The 20,761-nt window shown below is 41.7% G+C and overlaps 1 protein-coding gene across 5 annotated transcripts in view; it reads right to left on the minus strand.

Moving 5' to 3' along the window:
* The window catches only part of MEGF11 (multiple EGF like domains 11), a 789,316-nt gene that overhangs the window by 132,302 nt on the left and 636,253 nt on the right, over positions 1–20,761 (minus strand). For all 5 annotated transcript variants that reach the window (XM_075346053.1, XM_075346052.1, XM_075346050.1 and 2 more), the window contains exons 11-13: positions 12,767–12,887; positions 8,190–8,353; positions 7,991–8,093 (exon numbers count right to left, since the gene is read on the minus strand). In XM_075346053.1, the coding sequence (XP_075202168.1) occupies positions 7,991–8,093; positions 8,190–8,353; positions 12,767–12,887 (388 nt within the window). The remainder of the gene's footprint in view (positions 1–7,990; positions 8,094–8,189; positions 8,354–12,766; positions 12,888–20,761) is intronic.

Raw genomic sequence — 20,761 nt, forward strand, 5'->3', positions numbered from 1 at the left:
CTATTCTTATAAAGTATATCCTTCATATTAATGCATTAGTCATTAGTTTGGAATCCGCCATGACACATCATGCCAAAACTGTGACAGAGTAAGTATCAGAGCATGGCTATGTCCAGATCTCCAGTTTTGCAGAAAGCTCCCAAATGACAAGACCCCAACATGTGTCTACCGGAGGAAAATATCACTAAAGGGCACTTTACACACAGCGACATCGTGAAAGCAACCGCCCCCGTCGGTTATGCGTCACAGGCAAATTGCTGTCCGTGGCACACAACATCGCTAAGAATGGTCACACGTACTTACATGCCTAGCGACGTCGCAGTGGCCGGCAAACCGCCTCTTTTCTAAGGGGGGCGGTTCATGCGGCTTCACAGCGACGTCACTAAGCGGCCACCCAATAGAAGCGGAGGGTCGGAGATGAGCGGGCCGAACATCCCGTCCACCTCCTTCCTTCCTCATTGCGGGTGGCCGCAGGTACGGTGATGTTCATCGTTCCTGCGGTGTCATAAGTAGCAATATGTGCTGCCGCAGGAACGACGAATGACCTGCGTCCTGCAACAGCAACGATAATTGAGAATGGAATGACGCGTCAATGATCAACGATAAGGTAAGTAATTTTGATCGTTAATGGTCGTTCGTGCGTTTCACACGCAACGACGTTGCTAACGAGGCCGGATGTGCGTCACGAATTCCGTGACCCCAATGACATCTCGTTAGCGATGTCGTTGCGTGTAAAGCCCCCTTTAGTCTTTGACAAACCTAGACCACCAGGGATTGTTCAGTGTCCTTTATTGGCCCAGACCACCAGAAAGTAATTTAATTCATTTTTTTACTATGCTATACCATTAGTGATCGAATATAATACTCTTTAGCACACAAGATTTAACAATTAGGCTATGTGCCCATGTTGCTTTTTAGTGTGCTTCTTTTCTGCACATAAAAAGTATGTTTTGACAGGAAAAACGACGCAGAAAAAAACGTGCATTTTTTTATTGCGTTTGCGTGTTTTTTCAGATGCGTTTTTTCTGCTTCTTTTTGTGCATTTTTTTAGTCATTGCGATCGCAGGGGTTCCTGTGCTGTACCCCCACCAGGTCTTTGGTTGATGTTATAACCGGATCCAGTTCTCACTGCCCGGAGCGGTCCCTGCACCACTCCCGGCAGTTTAACTCTCTAAATGCTGCAATCAGTGCGATCGTAGCATTCATGAGGCAGGGAGAGGAATCGTTTACATCTCCCTGATGATCGGGTCCCTGTAATGCAATTACAGGGACCTGATTGCTGCCGTGGTAACCCTGGGTCGTCACCATGACTAACCCGGGTTACTGAGCTGCGGAGAGCCTCACACACCATGCTGTATGCACTGTGTGAGAGGCGAAGTGCTGCGCTATAATCCCCTGTAGGGATAAAGCATTGCAGGGGGTTATTGAAACGCAGAAACAATTGACATACTACTTCTTTTTTCAGCAACAAAATCTACAATGAAAAAAGAAGCAGCGTGTGCACAGCATGTCAGGATTCTCATAGACTTTGCTGGGATGCTTTTTTCCTTGTATTGATTAAAATAAGCAAGGAAAAACGCAGGGAAAAAAACCTAGCACATAGCCTTAACCTATTTATTGCCCTAAACCACCAGAGATCTGAATATTTCCTCCTTCATCACATTAGACCCCTAGAATCGTATGCACAAACATCTCCTCTACTCTGAACAATGACACACGTATCTATTAACCCTACAGTAGACGTCTCATTAGCCTCCACCAGTTATCACTAGCCTATAGCATCAGATTTGTTTGTGGTTTTTTTTTATTAAAATTTGAGCAATGTTTTGTAAAATGGCGGTCTGGGGGCTTTGAGCGTGGAAAAAGGAATTTATTGAGTAAAGGGGGCTTTACACGCTGCGACATCGCTAATGCGGAGTCGTTGGGGTCACGGAATTTGTGACGCACATCCGGCCGCATTAGCGATGTTGCTGCGTGTGACACCGATAAGCGATTTTGCATCGTTGCAAAAACGTGCAAAATTGCTAATCGGCGACATGGGGGTCCATTCTTAAAAATCGTTACTGCAGCAGTAACGAAGTTGTTCCTCGTTCCTGCGGCAGCACACATCGCTGCGTGTGACGCCGCAGGAACGAGGAAGCTCCACTTACCTGCCTCCCGGCTGCTATGCAGAAGGAAGGAGGTGGGCGGGATGTTACATCCCGCTCATCTCCGCCCCTCCGCTGCTATTGGGCGGCAGTTCAGTGACGCTTCAGTGATGTCGCTGTCACGCCGCACGGACCGCCCCCTTAGAAAGGAGGCGGTTCGCCGGTCACAGCGACGTCGCCGGACAGGTAAGTATGTGTGACGGGTCTGGGCGATGCTGTGCGGCACGGGCAGCGATTTGCCCGTGTCGCACAACAGATGGGGGCGGGTACCCACACTAGCGATATCGGGACCGATATCGCAGTGTGTAAAGTAGCCTTTAGTCTAAAAATCAGATGATGTTAGTGCATTGTTCTCACACTCCATAACTATATATTGATTTCTTTTCGACTATATATCATGCGCAGTACGAATTATATATCTTACATATAGGAACTATACTCAGTTTTTACAATCAAGAAGCTGACACATTTCAGGCCGCCATGTACACACTGACTGAAAGTAATGGCTCCTTCTGTATGAATTCATGAGACTTGAGCAGTTCAGGTGCCCGCTCCTCAGACTTCACCACCTCCCCTCCTCATCATCCCGGAGGTCAGTAATCTCCCCGCACACATGCCTTCTTGCCTCTGGCTCCCACACCAATCAGTACCAAGCAGATGGAGAGCTGTGTGTTTGTGAAGACGATAATATCTATTTAATTTACTGCACAACGCCGCTTAGCCCTTAGCTGTGCTCCTTTGCTCTGATATTATGAAGTCAAATACCCAGCCACGTGCAGGCAAGCAGAGTCATAGGAAAATACTGCAGTGCTCACTCCACGTCAGCAGCCAGACTGGCCACAAACGCTCATAGAAGAGCAAGAAACTAGGGATTAAAGGGAACTATCACCATGATAATGTTATAGAGCAGGAGGAGCGGCGCAGATTGATATATAGCTTTGTGAGAAAATCTCAGTACAACCTGTTTATTAACCCCTTCACTACTCGGTGATTTTCCATTTTCTGTTTTCATTTCTTCCTTCTCGTCTTCCAAGAGTCATAACTTTTTAGATTTCCATCAATATAGCCATATGAGGCCTTGTTTTTTTGCGCGACTTTTCAATGACACCATTCATTCTTTGAAAATGGAAAAAAAAATCCAAGTGTGGTGACCTCGCAAAATAAGTGTAAAGGGGGCTTTACACGCTACGACATCGCTAATGCGAACTCGTTGGGGTCACGGAATTGGTGACGCACATCCGGTCGCATTAGCGATGCCGTTGCGTGTGACACCGATGAGCAATTTTGCATCGTTGCAAAAGCGTTAAAAATCGCTCATCGGTGACACGGGGGTCCCTTCTCAAAAATCGTTACTGCAGCAGTAACGAGGTTGTTCCTCGTTCCTGCGGCAGCACACATCGCTCCGTGTGACACCGCAGGAACGAGGAAGCTCTCCTTACCTGCGTCCCGGCCGCTATGCGGAAGGAAGGAGGTGGGCGGGATGTTACGTCCCGCTCAGCTCCGCCCCTCCGCTGCTATTGGGTGGCCGCTCAGTAACGTCGCTGTGACGCCGCACGGACCGCCCCCTTAGAAAGGAGGCGGTTCGCCGGTCACAGCGACGTCGCCGGGCAGGTAAGTATGTGTGATGGGTCTGGGCGATGTTGTGCGCCACGGGCAGCGAATTGCCCGTGTCGCGCAACAGATGGGGGCGGGTACCCACACTAGCGATATCGGGACCGATATTGCAGTGTGTAAAGCCCGCTTAAGGCTGTGTCCGCACTTTGCGTCGTCCTAGTTGCAGTTCAAAACGCACCCTCTGGCAGTAATTGATTTTGCCAAAGTTGCTTTTGCCCACAAAATAGTGCTAAAAACGCATGCGTATTTACCGCGTTTTAGCCGCGTTGTTTGCGCTTTTTACCTGCTTTTCCATTGCGTTTTGAAAGATGCGTTTTGAACATAAAGACACTGCTAAATAGAGTTTAAATAGTCAAACACTATGAAAAAAGGGAAAAAAAAGGAACACATAAATATTGAAATGATAAAGAAAATAGTTATATTTCATAGAATTATAGCGTTTTTTTTACTATTATGTAAAATAGCATTAAATTTATATTTTTCATTAATTTAATTGTCGGACTATGTGTGTGTGTAAAGGGACATATTATTCCATTATTTTGAAGTCAGAAAAGCATGCGTTTTGGAAGTCCAAAATGCCTTGTTTCTGCAGCTAAAAAGCAGGTTAAACGCTAGAATTTTGATGTTTCTTGCTTTTTGCAACTTCTCATTGACTTCAATGTTAGCAAAACGCAGCCCAAATGGCAAAAACAATTGACATGTTGCTTCTTTGAACGCATGGTTCTTGCCACAAAATATGCAAATTAAACGCTGTGTTTGTAAACGCAAAGTGCGGTCTAGAAATCCCCATTTTCCATAGACTTTACTGGAAAATCAAAAAGCATGCATTTTGGCATGAAAACGCTGCAGTTCAAAACGGACCTAAAAAGCAGCTGAAACGCAGGTGAAAACAGAAAGTGCGGACATAGCCTAATTGCACAATTATTATTTTTTTTTTTATTTACTACGTTTCTTATCTGGTAAAACTGATATGGTAGTATGATTCCCCAGGTTAGTACGAGTTCGTAGATACCAAACATGTATCTTTATTTATTCTTAATTAAGTGGTGAAAAAAAATTCAGAAATTTGTCCAAAAAAGAACTGCACTTTTGTCACCATTTTACAAGACCTGTAGCGGTCTCAATTTTTCGGGTTTTGGGTTTTGGGACTCAGTGATGGCTTATTTTTTGTATCTTGAGCTGTTGTTTATAACTATGCAATTGTTGGGTAGATACGATGTTTTGATCGCCTGTTATTGTATTTTCTTGCAATGTTGTAGTAACCAAAAAACTGTAATTCTGGCATTTTGATTTTTTTCTCGTTACACCATGTACCAATCAGATTAATTTATTTTATATTTTGATAGATCGGGCATTTTGTTAACTCGGCGATACCAAATATTGTGTTTTTATATTTTTTTAAATCGTTTTATTTTCAGTGGGGCAAAAGAGGGGTGTTTTCAGCTTTTGTTATTTTTATTTTTTCATAGTTTCAAAAACTTGAAACTGACACTTATGCTGTACAGAGCGATGATTCAATGCCGCTCTGACAGCAGAAATGTTGATATCCTGTGAATGCCAGAACTCTGACACTGTTTTCAGGAACAAGGGTCATCAGCTGATCCCCGGCTGTCAGGATTGGCACCTAGTGATCGCAGGAGAGTTCGTGATAACCCAGAGATTGAGCGCAGGATTGAAATAGTGGGTGGATTAGCCTGTTAGCTGCAAATGTTGGCTGATCAGATCAGCCGACATGTGTGGGCAAAAATGCAGGCTCGCCGCGAAAGCATTAAAGTGGCAGACACGGCCTTGGATGTACAGGTATGTCTAAGGTCATGAAAGGGTTAATCATGTAAACGTCTTTCTTTCTGGGATTTTTGGCCCAGTGGGCAGGCCTATCAGTGAGGAACATCTGTCTGTATGCACACCTATACTATGAATGCTGTCAATCACTGATAGGGCCACCCACTGGACCAAAAATTCCAGAAGAAGCAGAGAATTAAATGAAAAGTACACAGGAAATACTGAATCAATTCCTCCAAAACTATATATCAATCTACTCAGCTCCCTTTGCTCTATAATATGGTGCCTGCAGATTGACTGCATTTTCATGGTGGCAAATCCCCTTTAATTATATAAGTGAAGAGGAGTTAATCTTGCTGTTAAAGTTTTAAGCTCATGCAAAAACATCTGCAGATTAATAAACAGCTGGCCATATGTCTTGGATAGCTGTCGGTAGAATGACGCTTTAACCATCTCAGCTAACACACCCTTACTTGGGTGACCCAGTATCCCCTATAAGAATGTCATGACCGGAAAGAGAGATGACTCGCATGTGGTGCAAAAAAAGGTTAAAAGGAGGCTCTGATGATAGGGAGAGGGGGAGGGGGTGACCCCTAAACACTCACTGAGACTGAACCCTGCTCTCCCTATTGTACCTAGATGGGTTCTTCCCACAGAGTGCAATCATGTGCATAAGCCCCGGCTGACCCTGGGCTAGCCCTGGCTTATGACCTGGCAAGTGACCTGGCAAGCAAGACGCTAGTCTTACTACTACTATAAGACAACACTGAAAGTCGGACAAACAAGTGGTAATAAAACAACAAACAGAACTCCATGGCTTCTACAAGGACAACTTCTCCTGGGAGGTCAGCATAGAAGAACTATAACTAGCACATTGGAGGCTCTTGTTGCAGCCTGATGCTGTATATTGACATGAAGAAGTGGGGTATTGCTGATCTACTGGGAAACGTAGGGTACATATCTTTATATTTTTTTTCCTGTTGAATCGTAATTTCAGACAAAACAGAATCAAATGAGAATAAGAGAGGAACTACTTTTGTGCATATTTATCTTAAATGTTCCTCTAAAGGTGCATTAGTCATAAAATGCAAAACTTTAAAAACTGTGGTCTATAAAAGGGTTGCTAATATCATTTACACACACAGTATGTCTATGTCTCTGGAGATTCTTATAACTGGAGATACTAAAGATAAAGTATTGATCACGGAGGCAGACTTTTTTTTACTTCTAAATAATTCCCTTTTTATTTGTTGTGCATTTTTTATGCCTAATGTTACTTCAAAGGTGCATTAAACATAAAGTCAAAAACGTATAAAAAATGTGGCTATGAAAACACCTGCTAATATTCACAACATATCGTGTGGTTTTGGATTCTTAAAGAGAACCTGTGAGGTACAATATGCACCCAGAACCACGAGCAGTTCTGAGTGTATATTGCTAATCCAATCCCTGCCTAACCGTCCCTGTATACACTAGAATAGATAAGAGATCTTTAGAAAAAGTATTTCTAAAGATATTTTATAATATGCTAATGAGTGCAGGGACTAGTCGCAAGGGTGTTAGCTCCTGCGCTCATTCCGCTCTCTCTTCTTGTTAGCGCGTTCACAGAGGGGTGCTAACACGCTATTCAATGTCCACTACTCAGCGTCATCATCGGCAGTGATGCTTGTACCTGTGTCCGTTACACCGCCTCATAACGCTGTGCATGATCAGAAATCCCCAGCACTTTCAGTCATGCGCACTACCTCAGTTTGAAGCCGAGACGCGTACACTCAGCTTCATAATGCGCAAGACCGGAAGTCCAGGGATCATGCGTACTGAACTGAAGTCCAGCGTCAGGCGCTGTGGCACCAGAAGTGAGCGCGACCATGCTTCTGACTCTGCACATTCAGTAGCATGATAGCACACCCTCAGGGGCGTACCTACATGCTAAGGGGGTCGACTAGCCAAGGGAACTAATGCCCTTGCGACTAGTCCCTGCGCTCATTAGCATATCATAAAGGATCTTTAGAAATACTTTTTCTAAAGGATCCCTTTATCTATGCTACTATAGGCTGGGACTGCTAGGCAGGGTTTAGCAATATGCACCCAGAATTGCTCATCGTTCCCATTAAAGTGTCCATTTTAAATGTCAGGCAAATGCTTGTTCCTTCCAACCCCCCAATACACATTTACTGTACGTATTCTCTTTGTAAATTGTTACCAGATATCTCTTATGAGAACAGAAGGATTAGGCGTTTAACTTTTTTTTTTCCTCCAACATCTGCCATCGGGGAGAGTCTGGATACCCCCATACACATAGATGGCAGGTTGGTATCACCAAGGTCAGCAGGGTATCAGAATCATAAAGGCAGACATTTTTGTTCTCTGGGCATGGATAAAAAATGAGTGCAGTAAACTAGGGTATTAAAAAAATAGCATAGTAATTCTTTCCTTTTTGCACATACCGGTATACCCTGCCAGGCAGTGACAGTGCCCGGTGACAGGGTCACATCCCTCTGCGTGACTGCAATCACAATGTTCCATACAGTCCAGGCCATACATTCCCTCCTATTAAAAAAAAGGGACAAAAAAATCAGAAAAAGTGAAAACTATGAGACTCTGCATTGTAGTGCATGCACTTAATAAAAAGATGTGATGCTTTACCGGACATGGCTGGTCACAGATTTCCCCCATCCAGCCTGCAGCACACATGCAGCTGCCATCCACCGGACTGCAGGAGGCATCATTAAGACAATGACACGTCTGATTGCAGTTTAGACCCCAAGTGCCACTAGAACAGGGGATAGAGCAGTCTGTTCCTTGCCAACCTGAATAAAGACATATACAAGAGATTCTCTAGTGCCTAATGATAGCATGCACATAATATAACGGAATATAAAATAAGTAACTATCTTCTCTTTAACTAAAAACAATAGAAGTATTAAAATGATCTCAATATTTAAAAGGCCGGGCTAGGATTTTTCAAAAATGGAGAAATGGTATCAAATAAAAAATAGTCATTACTTACCTACTACTTTGTGCTGGAGTGGCAGCAGTGGAGCGGTGGAGGGTTGAAAAGGCAAGTAATACTTTTTTTTTATTATAATTATACTAGATGACCCCTTTAACATAGACTGTGTTCACAACACTTCCATAGCTTTTATTGATTATTAATACATGTAATAATATAAAATACATAGATGATAATATACAGGCAATAGTGATGAGCGGGCACTACCTTGCTTGGGTGCTTGATATTCGATAAAAGCATTTGGATGTTTGGATGGGTGCGATTCGAGTATTCAAGTGTAATGGAAGTCAATGGGAGACTCAACATTTTTCTGGGAAATCTTCGCGAAAATGGTCGACTTCCACATTGACTTCTAGTATACTTGGTACACGAGTTGCGCCCATCCGAGCTTCCAACTGCTCATTATGAGTACCGAGCACCCGAGCATGGTAGTGCTCACTCATCACTAATAGGCAACACAATATCACAGACTACAGTCAAATAGGATGAAAAAAACACCTGGATACAAAAATGTGCGCCCTGGAACTTCACATTGAAATTTTAGGGCATATCTATTTTTCGAGGGGTTTAGACATCCTAATTGTCTGATACATGTGATCTTTCATTGTCTCTATACTAATATATATGTATACTATTTTATTTTAGATCAATAAACTAAAGAAATCCAGCATAACAAGCGGGTAAGAATGAATAAAAACTTCTTTATTGAAACATGAGAATAAACGATAATTAATTCATAATGTCGAAATGTGTCGGGTAATCTTCCTTCTGCTTCATATCTGTCGGGGCCAAACCTGTGCAGATTTTTATTGTCATGTTCAATAAGGAAGAAGTTTTCATTCATCCTTACCCGCTGGTTCCACTGGATTTCTTCGGGTTTTTGCTCCTATGGAGACCTGGCCAGGGCGTGTTCCGTGCGGAGACTGTGACCGATTCCGGGATTTCACGACATGATGAGCTGGCTACTTTTCCTTTTTTCCTTCATTTGATTTTAGATGTATTAATAAAGATGAGCTTTTAGCTCGGACATTACATTCTTTCTCTTAATAGTTGATGCCTTGCATGGTGTGATAGGCTACGACTCATGGGTACATGGTATAGGTGTCTTCATTTTTTTACGAAAGTCATGATAAGGAACTGTTTCCAGAGGATGACAACTGATACCATCTGCAATTGTTCATCCTGTGCCGAAAATGGTTTATTTTTGTTGTTGTTGGTGCTCCACACTTTAGTACTCAGATCTGTAGAAAATCTTGTTTTTTAGTCCTCTAGACTTTTACATTAGACCAAAACAGGACTAGCTGTGATAGAAATGCTGGTTGATCTTCCACCGTTTTTTCCTTATCCAACCAACGATAGAAGTTTCCGACAACTGCTGAGCCTTCTACTCTAAAGGTGCCCATATATATTGCCATTTAGTTGATGAAAATGACCGATATTAACCAAAACGATCATTCAATGGGTACAATTTAACAGTAATCAATTACTTTAGCCGACAGTTAACAAACCATTATCATCTGAAATGAAGTCAGCTGTTTTTATTCTTTCCATCAATAGTCTGATGAGAGATCTTCTTTTTTCCATCTTTTTCTTGAAAGAAAAAATGATTCAGTTCTGACGGGCATTATTGAAGATTTGTGACTGGATTGAACGATGGTAACGGCCGTTATGTACTAATATGTGTGTGTTTGTGTCATTGTAACAATTATTCACCAGAAGATCGTTCATTCAGTGCATGTTCAATCCATCAACTACTTTAATCTAATGTGTACCTAATGTGAATTAAAATTACTTGTAAAGTCAAGTGTTCACATTACAGGGACATGGGGTTGGGGGTCAAGGAATTTGAGACGGCTAATTGACATGTAAAACAGCTATCTCTTCTGATTTCTGTTTTTTAAATAGGGAAAGAGGAGTATGCCACTGATAGAGGAGCCTTATATCCCCTTAAAACAAAATGTTTAGCTGCTGAAATTCCATCTGCCGGATCCCTCTCTTCTACAATGTGATTTATTGATCTAGATCTGTCAGGGAAGAGTGGAGAAGCCCTCATATACATCAGATGATTGTCCAGTCCAGCCAAAATCATCTGGTTCACGTAAAGTTTCATGTAATGTACATTTGACCCTTTTTTTGTTGTTGGTTATCTAATAATTATATATAGTCAAAGGTAGAAATCAGTGGCACGATTTGATGTTTGAAATTTCAGTTAAATTTTATGAAATTTGCAAGTTTTGGCGAATCCAAACAATCTGCGATTCAATTTGAGCAAGTTGCCAAAAAATGCCTTCTGAATTTTTATGCTTTGGAGATTGCATCAGCGACAGAATGCTGACATGACCTTGAATGCACGGGCTACCCCACAGTGCACTGCAGCTATCACATCCCATGGTATCTAGACAAAAAGACTGACGACACTCCCAAAACTGCAATGTGAACAGGTGCATAACTGAACATGACATAAAATGACAAAAAAAGAGACAGTTGCAATCTGAAATGCTACAGCATGAAAACTATGAATATAAGAATATAGACATGCATCACTGCTAAAGGAAATCTAAGAAAAAATTGAGATATTTAGCATATAGAAATGGCCATTGTTATATATACCTCGTATACTGGTATACCTTGACGTGGCTACTGGGCAGATATAACAATGGCCATTTTTGTATGCTAAATATCTCAATTTTTTTCTTAGATTTCCTTTAGCAGTGATGCATGTCTATATTCTTACATTCATAGTTTTCATGATTTAGCATTTCAGCGTCCAACTGTCTCTTTTTTTTGTCATTTTTGACATCTCATGGTACAGCGGGACAATCAAGAGAGACAATCACAGCCTGCTGCCACGTATTGCAACGTATTGTTTTCTGTAAGTGTATCTACCTTCCTAGCATTTTTCTGTTGCTCTTTTTGGCAAGGGTTGAATAACTGCATTTGAACAGATTGGCAAAAGTTATAGTACCCAGCAAAATGTATGGTAAAGGAAAAAGTGGACTGGTTGCACTCTTTTCTGCTGTGAGTATATTATATTATATTACATTTTTGGGGGAGTTTTTATCTCCTCGTTTTGTTGCTATTTTTGATATTTATCAGTGTAGGGACCTGCAAGCATGAGGATCTGTGATGAGGATTGCAGGCTTATGTACATTGGCCAATTTACTAATACCTCATTTAATATATTTTTTGCACCTTTTTTTTATACGGGGTGCAGCCGGGCCTCTTAATACAGGCCGTGCGTGCGTAGTGGAGTTTCTGTCCCTTGTATGCTGCAGTGAGTAGTTAGCCTGGGCTAACTGGACTGGTTGCCCTCTTTTCTGCTGTGAGTATATTATATTATATTACATTTTTGGGGTTGTTTTTATCTCCTCTTTGTGTTGCTATTTTTAAAAGAAAAAATGAACCAATAAAATGAGCTGATAGCAGAAGCACCACCACTGGCACTAACCATCCTGGCAGTAGTCCACAGTTAGCTTCTATTTGCCTCTGGGAAACATATTAGTGGGAAGGATGGAGGGCGTTATGGAATATATGGCACATCACTGATCTCATGATGCTGCCTCTGATAGTAACATCGTCAGTTGTACTCAGTGTTTTGCATAGAACGGTTTGTCTGTTCAATCACAAATGCCTGAGAGATCATTTTTAGACTTTTGTTTAGTTTAAAAAAAAGTCTGCCAGTGCACTGTGTTATTAAATGAGCCGTTTGTTATTACCGGTGAGCATCTGTTTCTATGGTGAGATCACTTTGACATTACGAAGGCTTGAATAGGGGTTGGATACAGTTCTAGAAGTCCTTGGAGCGCTCATCTTTTCAGCAAAATTGGAGGCTCTGCAATATTACAACTCACAGCAAATCAATTTGCTGTAAATCAATTTATTTTAAAGTTTGACTAACCTGGAGAATTCAAATTTCACAAGATTTGATCATCTCTAGTCAGGGATAATCCTATTTCTTAAGTTTGTAGGGAATAAGTTAATACACTGTACTGTTAATAAGTTTAGAATGTGTGTTTCAGTGTTCGAGAATGATGGCCGAACAACACAAAGACCTTTTATTTTAGATTTTTGACATCTAAAGAAATATTTGGTTACTATGTCCAGGAATGCATTTTATAAAAATAAACATTAGAGTCGGATTCATGTTCTATGTTTGAAGACATTGTAATAAATGTGCAAACACTGAATAAGTTACGATAGACTGGATTACCTTCTCTGCACATACAAGACCCGTCCACCGGGGAGCAGGCAGCACCATTCTTGCAGTTACACATTGACAAGCAGTCAGTTCCAAATGTTCCAGGGGAACACAGCAAAGAACAGTCCTGTCCCTGAAATGACAACACAATAAGTGTAATTAGGGCGAGTGGTCAAGGATCTATATTAGAGGCACACTGTATTGCGATTCATGCAGGATGATTGAAAGGATCCTCATGTGGTGGCAGTAATTTGTCATGTAATGTATGGTAGGTCTATGCTCTTCTCTGTACAATATTGTGTTTTAGCTAAAATGCCGCAAACAGTTGTCTCCAGGAGATCATTAAATCTGAGTAGAATAAAAGAAGATATGTTTCAGGCCTTGGTGTAAAGTTCAAGGCCATTAATCACACAGTGTAGTCATCAGTAATGGAGAAGGAATCTGGTTGTTATTACCGCAGAGTTAGGCATCCGACTGAATTAACTTCCATACTTAAATATTGTAATACTGTTGTATTTATAGCAAATTTTTCTTCTCCCTCCTACTGGCACATTGCCACTTCTCTCAGTCATCATGAATGAAGTCTTGTGCCATGGTTACTTTATTGTTTGCATGCTTATTTCCCAAAGGTTAAAGTAGTAAAATCAGTAAATTCATAGATCAATGTTTTTCAATGCACAATGGGTTAACTCGTCTTCAAATTGGCGGACGACCGTCTTCAAATGTGGAGAACACTAGGCTTTTCTACTAGATGACAATCAAGAGCTGAGAAACTCTCCCCAATTATTCCGGCAGACGCAATAATTAACATTTTGAACCTGATTAGTAGTGTGACCTGACGGAGGAAGATGCTGAAGAGACACAAATACCCTCCTGTCAGCGAATTCACAAAGACCCAAAGAATACGCTGGATCAGAGCTGCTGGCCTGAGAGGCGGATGTCCCCTCGAGTGTGATTCCCCCTCCGACTTTGGTGACCTTCAAATTGTCCCAAGTATCTACTCTGAAAATCTAATGACTTCTACCACCACTAAATGTCTCAGCTTCTTGTTACATGAACTGTAGACACTAAGGGGCTTCAGGGACCATGCAATGTCTTACAGTCGTCTGTTTGCAATTTATGATATACCATTGTTTAATGTCCAAGTATAACTGCAAATACATGTATGTGTTAATATTGTCATCCATATATAAATATAACAGCACACATCAGAAATATTAGCTGTCAGCTATATAACACCAACAGGTTCAACATTACTGTACAAGTCATAAGCTCACATATTAGATTGAAATTTTCTAATGATTTAAGACCGTACAGTTATTGAACTCCTGAGGGTTATGGTCCATTGTCTTTGTTAGTGATGATCTGGTGACACTGGATTTATTGGTATAAGGATGAGTACAAAGGTTAAATACAATAATATATTACATTTACAGCCTGTTTATCATGGGTCTATAGAAATGCAGTGGTTCTCTGAAGCAATACCTGTTTTTCCAAAAATAAGCCCTCTTCTCAAAATAAGCCCTAGCTTGATTTTTAGGGATTTTTGGAGTAGGCTTTAAATATAAGCCCTACTCCAAAAATAAAGCCAAGTTAGTCAGCGCCTCCAGTAGTAAGTTATATCATGTGACACTAGGATATGTCACTAACATCACAAAGACATAACCTAATGCTCCAGGCACTGAAATATGCATAATGTGGCTCCCAAATCGTCCTGCCACTTCCTCCTGCCATGGTAGGGTAAAATCTGCTCACCCGCTCCCGAGTCCCGCATCCTGAGTGTTGTCACGTGGCTTCCGCCTCCTGGCCTACTGTGCTATGATGTTTGCTTGGTTGCCGCTCCCAAGTCCTGTTGCCGAATAATGCTTCCTGGGTCCAGCCTCCTGGCCACTACTGCACTATGGTGTGGGCTTGGCTGCTGCTCTAGCATCCCACCTCCTGCCTCTCAAGTGCCGGCTCTTGGATCTAATCTCCCGGCCGGCCCTGCTCGCTCCCGCAGAAGCAGCCACATGTGACGTCACAACCACGGTTCCTGAGTCCTGCTCCAGACTCCCGCCTTCTGCCCCCTCACGGCCACATAGAGAAGAAGAGTGCCACTGCCACACAAAGTGTTTTGAGAGTGCCAGCAAGTGTTACCATAAGAGACACTGCACCAGCACAAGTCTTATTTTTGGAAAAACACAGTATATTGAGACACTGCTTGAGTAATCTGTACATTTTTCCTTGGCTTCGGGGAACAAGATGTAATATGGGACTGTTATAGAGTAATTACAGCCCTACCTAACATCTTTTCATAGGGAGACATGCAGAGAACTGTAGCTAGAGGCATTGTCTGAGACAAATCCTGGAAATTGTAGTCCTTTATATTTGTAATCCCATTAACATCAATCCCTGGCAGAATGAAAACAACTGTACTGCACAGAACTGTGAAAGATAATGTAAATATTACAACTGAGCTATAGTGGCTTGCCTAAGTGAGCATTCACACTCATATTGGTATCTTGGTACTTTTATGTATTTCTCATATGCTAAGAAAAACATTTCAATCCAGAAATGCCACATGCAGAATTGCCGGGATGGTGGAAAAAAAAAGTGACCGATGACGGCACTATATATTTCACATGTATTCTTATAACAGCTGTCAATAATTGAGCAGCTACTGATGATAGACTAAACCCCATTTACACCAAGTGGTCTCTTCCTATACAAAGAAGCATGTATACATTTAGAAACAGTGGGACATCCAATGTAAAACCTCATTCTAACGTCCGTGAAACATAGTCCGTGTATGTACCATGATGTATGGACAGACCGCTGGTCTCACCACCCAAACTCACCAGCCTCATATATCTTTGAGGCTGTCAATTTTGGGTCAGGAAATCTGAAACCAGTTCTGTACTTTGACGATGTTTCACAGATCTGATGAAGTTTAAAATAGTTGAGACGAGTAAATATCTTGGTTATATAGTCTTAAAGTGAACCTGTCAAGTGGAATATGCAACCAGAACCACGAGCAGTTCTGGGTGCATATTGCTAATCCCTGTCTAACCATCCCTGTATACACTAGCATAGATAAAGGGATCTTTAGAAAAAGTATTTCTAAAGATCCTTTATTATATGCTAATGAGCACAGGGACTAGTTGCAAGGGTGTTAGTTCCTGCGCTCATTCCATCCTCTTTGCATGTTAACACGCCCACAGGGGTGTGCTAACACGCTATTCAATGCCCATGGCTCAGCATCATCTTCGGCAGTGACGAACGTACCTGTGTCAGTTGCACCACCACAAACGCCAAGCTTTGGGTTAGTGTCCATGGATCAGAAGTCACCGCACTTCTAGTCATGTACAGTAGACCTCTCTGAAGCCGGGACGCATACACCCAGCTTCATAGTGCGCATGAACAGAAGTACTGGGCATTCTGATCCATGCACACTAACCCAAAGCTCGGCGTCTGAGGTGGTGCAACGAAAATATGTACCCAGAACTGCTTGTGGTTCTGGGTGCATTTTGGACCTGACAGGTTCCCTTTAAAAATGCTCCAAATTTATCCCTCTGGCTTATGTAGGCTGATATATTTGGGGCATCTCTACTCTGGACAAGTCTATCTTTACGCTATATCTGAGCTGGTTTACTTTAACACCACTTTTTAAGCTTTGCAACTGAAGCACACTTTTAATAAGATTGGTATATTTTACAAACACACTGAGCCACGCAAAACTTTCTAGACTCTTAAAATTGCCTACTAAGGTGCACAGACTATCTGAAACCCTTCTTACAACACGTAGCATTTACAGTAGAATTTGGGCACAATGCAAACGGCGAAACAGCCGTCGTCCTGGGGAGCCTGCACATGGCTTCACCGCTGCTTTTTAGTAATACACACCTTTTCATAAAATAAAGCCGAAGTTTTTTATGCACACTGGAGTGGAGCCGCTTATTTTTCTCTTCAAATGTGAATTTGCCTTGGATATGAGTTACTTTCGGAGCATGCACCTCCTCAGACTCGGCGCTATACGACGGACTGGAGCCGCCTTTCCACTTCCATCAGAATCCTAACGGTAACCCTAAGCTGTGTGAGATCTGCCTTTGTTATTTGGTTCTTATGGAGAATTTGGGCACAACTTGAGTAGAATTTTGGAGGATTTTAGTTTAGTAAATTTCCCTGAATTTGTGTAAATGGGCAGAAATGGGATCTACAATTTACCTAATCTGCGCATGAGGAGACTCTAAGATCTACGACACTTACAATACTACCTCAATGTGGCTCAGAAGCTGTAAAGGATTCTTTTAGACAAGCCGACAATCGTGAACAAGAGTTCGTTAAAATACTCATTTGCCAATTAACGACGTGTTAGCAAGCCAACAATCTCCCAATGAATGAGCAGGACACTCACTTGTCAGGTGAACAGATCATTCATATACCGGCATTATAATCATTGTTATCAGCAACACATTGTCCCAGGATTGGTGCTGCTAATAATGATGATATCCATTTGCTATATCAAATTAATGATCATTCTATGAGCACAGAATTATGGACAGTCGGTCTGTACACGCTTGTATATCGGCTTGGTTGTATAACGTTGACAGGTGTAAATGCCCTGATGACACGTCTTCTTTAAGACTATTGTTCATGGATAGTTCCAGAGCCTGTATTGAAATTCTTCACATACACATGCTTACATGTGTATTATTAATATGTATTTCTTTATTAGACCATTATATTAATCATATGGGAAAGCTAGTGCGCCTTTCATCTGAAGCTATGTTGATAGTCTCCCTCTAGTGTAATGCAGACGTGTGATCCGCTCCTTACTTACTACTCTAATCCCCTCTCTAATGAGGTGTGTGAGCTCTCAGGGTTGCAGCTAATTACTCCCAAGGAGATCATTATCAAACCAAGGAATAGGGCAGTTTACTGTCCATAAGGATTCTGCACAGGCTGCACCTTGTACCGGGAAGGGCAAGTAGAGGAGCAAGTTCATGGGAAACTTCCTTCCAGGGGTGCAAGGGAGAAGTTAGACAATCAGACTGTCTAAAGTCCTGGCAAAGTGTTACACAGTAGCCATTTAGTTGCTTCAAGTACCAGCTACCAATTATTCCTTCTGGATTTTTTTTTTCTTGTTACATTCACACGCATGAGGTTGAATCAAAAGTATCTTCACAGCTCAAATCAGACAAGTCATTCTAAAAATAGTAGTGTCTTCATGTACCAGAGCAGTAAAGCTATCCTAGACATTGTATGAGATCCCAGATATCACGTAATAACTGCAGAACTCCCATACATTTCCTCGGCTGTGAAAAGATTAATAATCTTTCCAGTATTTCATGCTTTCTGGTGTTTCAGCACAAGCGAAACCCCTGGAGGACATATCAGAAACGTACGTTATAAATGATTCAGCTCAGATCAGAGAGTGTTTCTGAATCGCACAATTCTGTTCTAATACTAAATCTACATCATATTGATTTTTTTTTCCCCTGTAAAAACAGATTGCTGACCCGATAGAGACATGGAGATGAGAGTGTTAAGTCCTGGGTCATTATCATTACTTGTCAAGGTTGTAGATTGCGCAATACTACAAGTTTTGTTTGCTTCTTTGTCTTCTGAGTTTGACATTGTTAGATGTTGAAAAGAAAAGATATAATGTTGCCATCCGAAAAGTAACAATTCAATAATGATACAGCGCTCCGTGCAATATATGCCAAGGTGGAAAATACCAGGGAAAGAAATAGGGAATATACTATATACTGGCCTAAGGGGAAGATGGCAATAGAGACAAATGTTGAACACTTATAGGGAACCTGTCACCAGATTTGGTGTCTATAAGCTGCGGCCACCACCAGTGAGCCCTTATATACAGTATTCCAGAATACAGTATATACAAGCTCAGGCCACTCTGTATAACATAAAAAACACCTTTATTATATTCCCCTAGAGGGTGGTCTGGTCCGATGGGGGTCGCTGCTCTCCGGTCTGGTGCCTCCTTTCTGCGGCGATAGCCATCCCTCTTCTATCTTGCCCAATGTGGCTAACGCGAGCTATGTCATCCAGACCGGCCTGCATTGCAGTACTGCGTAGGTGCACTGTGATCTGCTCTGCTGAGGGCAGATCAAAGTTCTGTAATGCGCAGGTGCGAGGAAAGGTTAAAGACTGACCGTGCATGCGCACTACAATATACTACGCTAGACTCACAGTGCGGCTGCACAGGATCGCAATGCTCGCCTGTGTGGATAATGTAGATCGCGTTATCCACACTGGGCGGGATAGAAGGAGGACAGGGACATTGTAGAGAGGAGGCACCGGACGGGAGAGCAGCGACACCCATTGGACCAGACCACCTCCTAGTTGAGTATTATAAAGGTATTTTTTATGTTTTGCAAAGTGGCCTGAGCTTCTATATACAGTATTCTGGAATGCTGTATATAAGGACTGACTTGTGGTGGCCACAGCTTATAGTTGCCAAATCTGATGACAGGTTCCCATTAAGGGTACATCCCCATGATCAGTGTTTGATCAGTTTTGGACGCTGCACAATTTCTGCACCAAATACACACCTTAGTTACTTGTGGTTTTTTTGTGTGAGTTTTTTGTTACATGCGTTTTTGATACGTTTTTGAAACACGCATTTTTGACACAATAAGGTTGGTTGACACACAGGCAGCAGAGCAAGCTGGAAGTTGCCCAAAGCAAAGAAACAAGTTTATTATTACAAATTATAGTGGTATAAAATCATGCATAATTATAACTTTCACAATCTCATAAGAAACACTATTACCGCCCATATCCCAATACAGACAAACACACATATACTGACATAAAAAAATGCAAAGATATGATAGAAAAATATTAGATAGAATAGATAGATATCATGCAGATATCTAATTTACCAACTGCCCTACATATTATAGACTTACACCCTTTAGTGCCTTTCATGTGGCACTGAAAGGTTTTTAGCCTGGTTTAACCTAATAAATAATTTAAAAAAATGATGTGGGGTCCCCCATATTTTTAGTAACCAGGAAAGGTATAGCAGGCAGCTGGGAGCTGGTATTATTAGGCTGGGAAGGTCCATGATTATTGGGCAATTCCAAGCCTAAAAATACCAGACCGCATCTGCCCCAAAAGTGGTGCATCACATGACATGCACCAATTCTGGTTCTTCGCCTTGGCGCATGTAATGAAGATGCATCTATCAGACATCCAGATTACTAACCCAGTAAGTAAAAAGAAAAAAAACAAAACACACAAACAAAAATATTTCTTTAAATAAAACACTTCTCCAAGGTCCGACGTAGTCCAGCAGTTCCCATGACGTTCCTCAATTATCTAGATCAAAGGCTATGGAGCCTCAAAATACCCATGTGACCAGAAGGGGCGGAGCCTCAGCCAACAGAGCTGATATCAGAAAGCAACATTTTCCTATTGGCTGAGGCCCCGCCCCTTCTTGTCACATGGGATACGACCTCAACATAGGTCCTGGAAGAGAAATGTTACATTGATTGTATAATACTTATGCTAATTCTAACAGGGGCAGAGGATAACTATGAATATATGATCTGATCCTCAGCTGCTGTCAGTCAACAAGAAGCTAATTTTATAAACTTTACTTTCTTGGATTCAAAACCTAAACATCCGACCTGACCACTACAGGTATGAAAAGAATCAGCCTGATAGTGCCAGTATAGCACTGGCTTTAGCTTATATACAAAATCCTGGTGATTGGTTCCCTTTAAACTGAATTACTAATGCATTTAATAATCCCACAATTCTGCATCTTCACCACATTCTTACCCACAATAAGTTATTGTACACGTTGGATGGAAATGTGCAACAAGGATCTGACAGGTTAGACCATATCTAAAAATTCTGATGGCATGCGCCCAAAGCAAAAGTGGTCCTCCTAACAAGAGCTGCATCTCAATCATAGAAAATAGTACAATACAGTTAGGTCCAGAAATATTTGGACAGTGACACAAGTTTTGTTATTTTAGCTGTTTACAAAAACAT

This window comes from Anomaloglossus baeobatrachus, chromosome 4, assembly GCF_048569485.1.
Source record: "Anomaloglossus baeobatrachus isolate aAnoBae1 chromosome 4, aAnoBae1.hap1, whole genome shotgun sequence".
NCBI lineage: Eukaryota > Metazoa > Chordata > Amphibia > Anura > Aromobatidae > Anomaloglossus > Anomaloglossus baeobatrachus.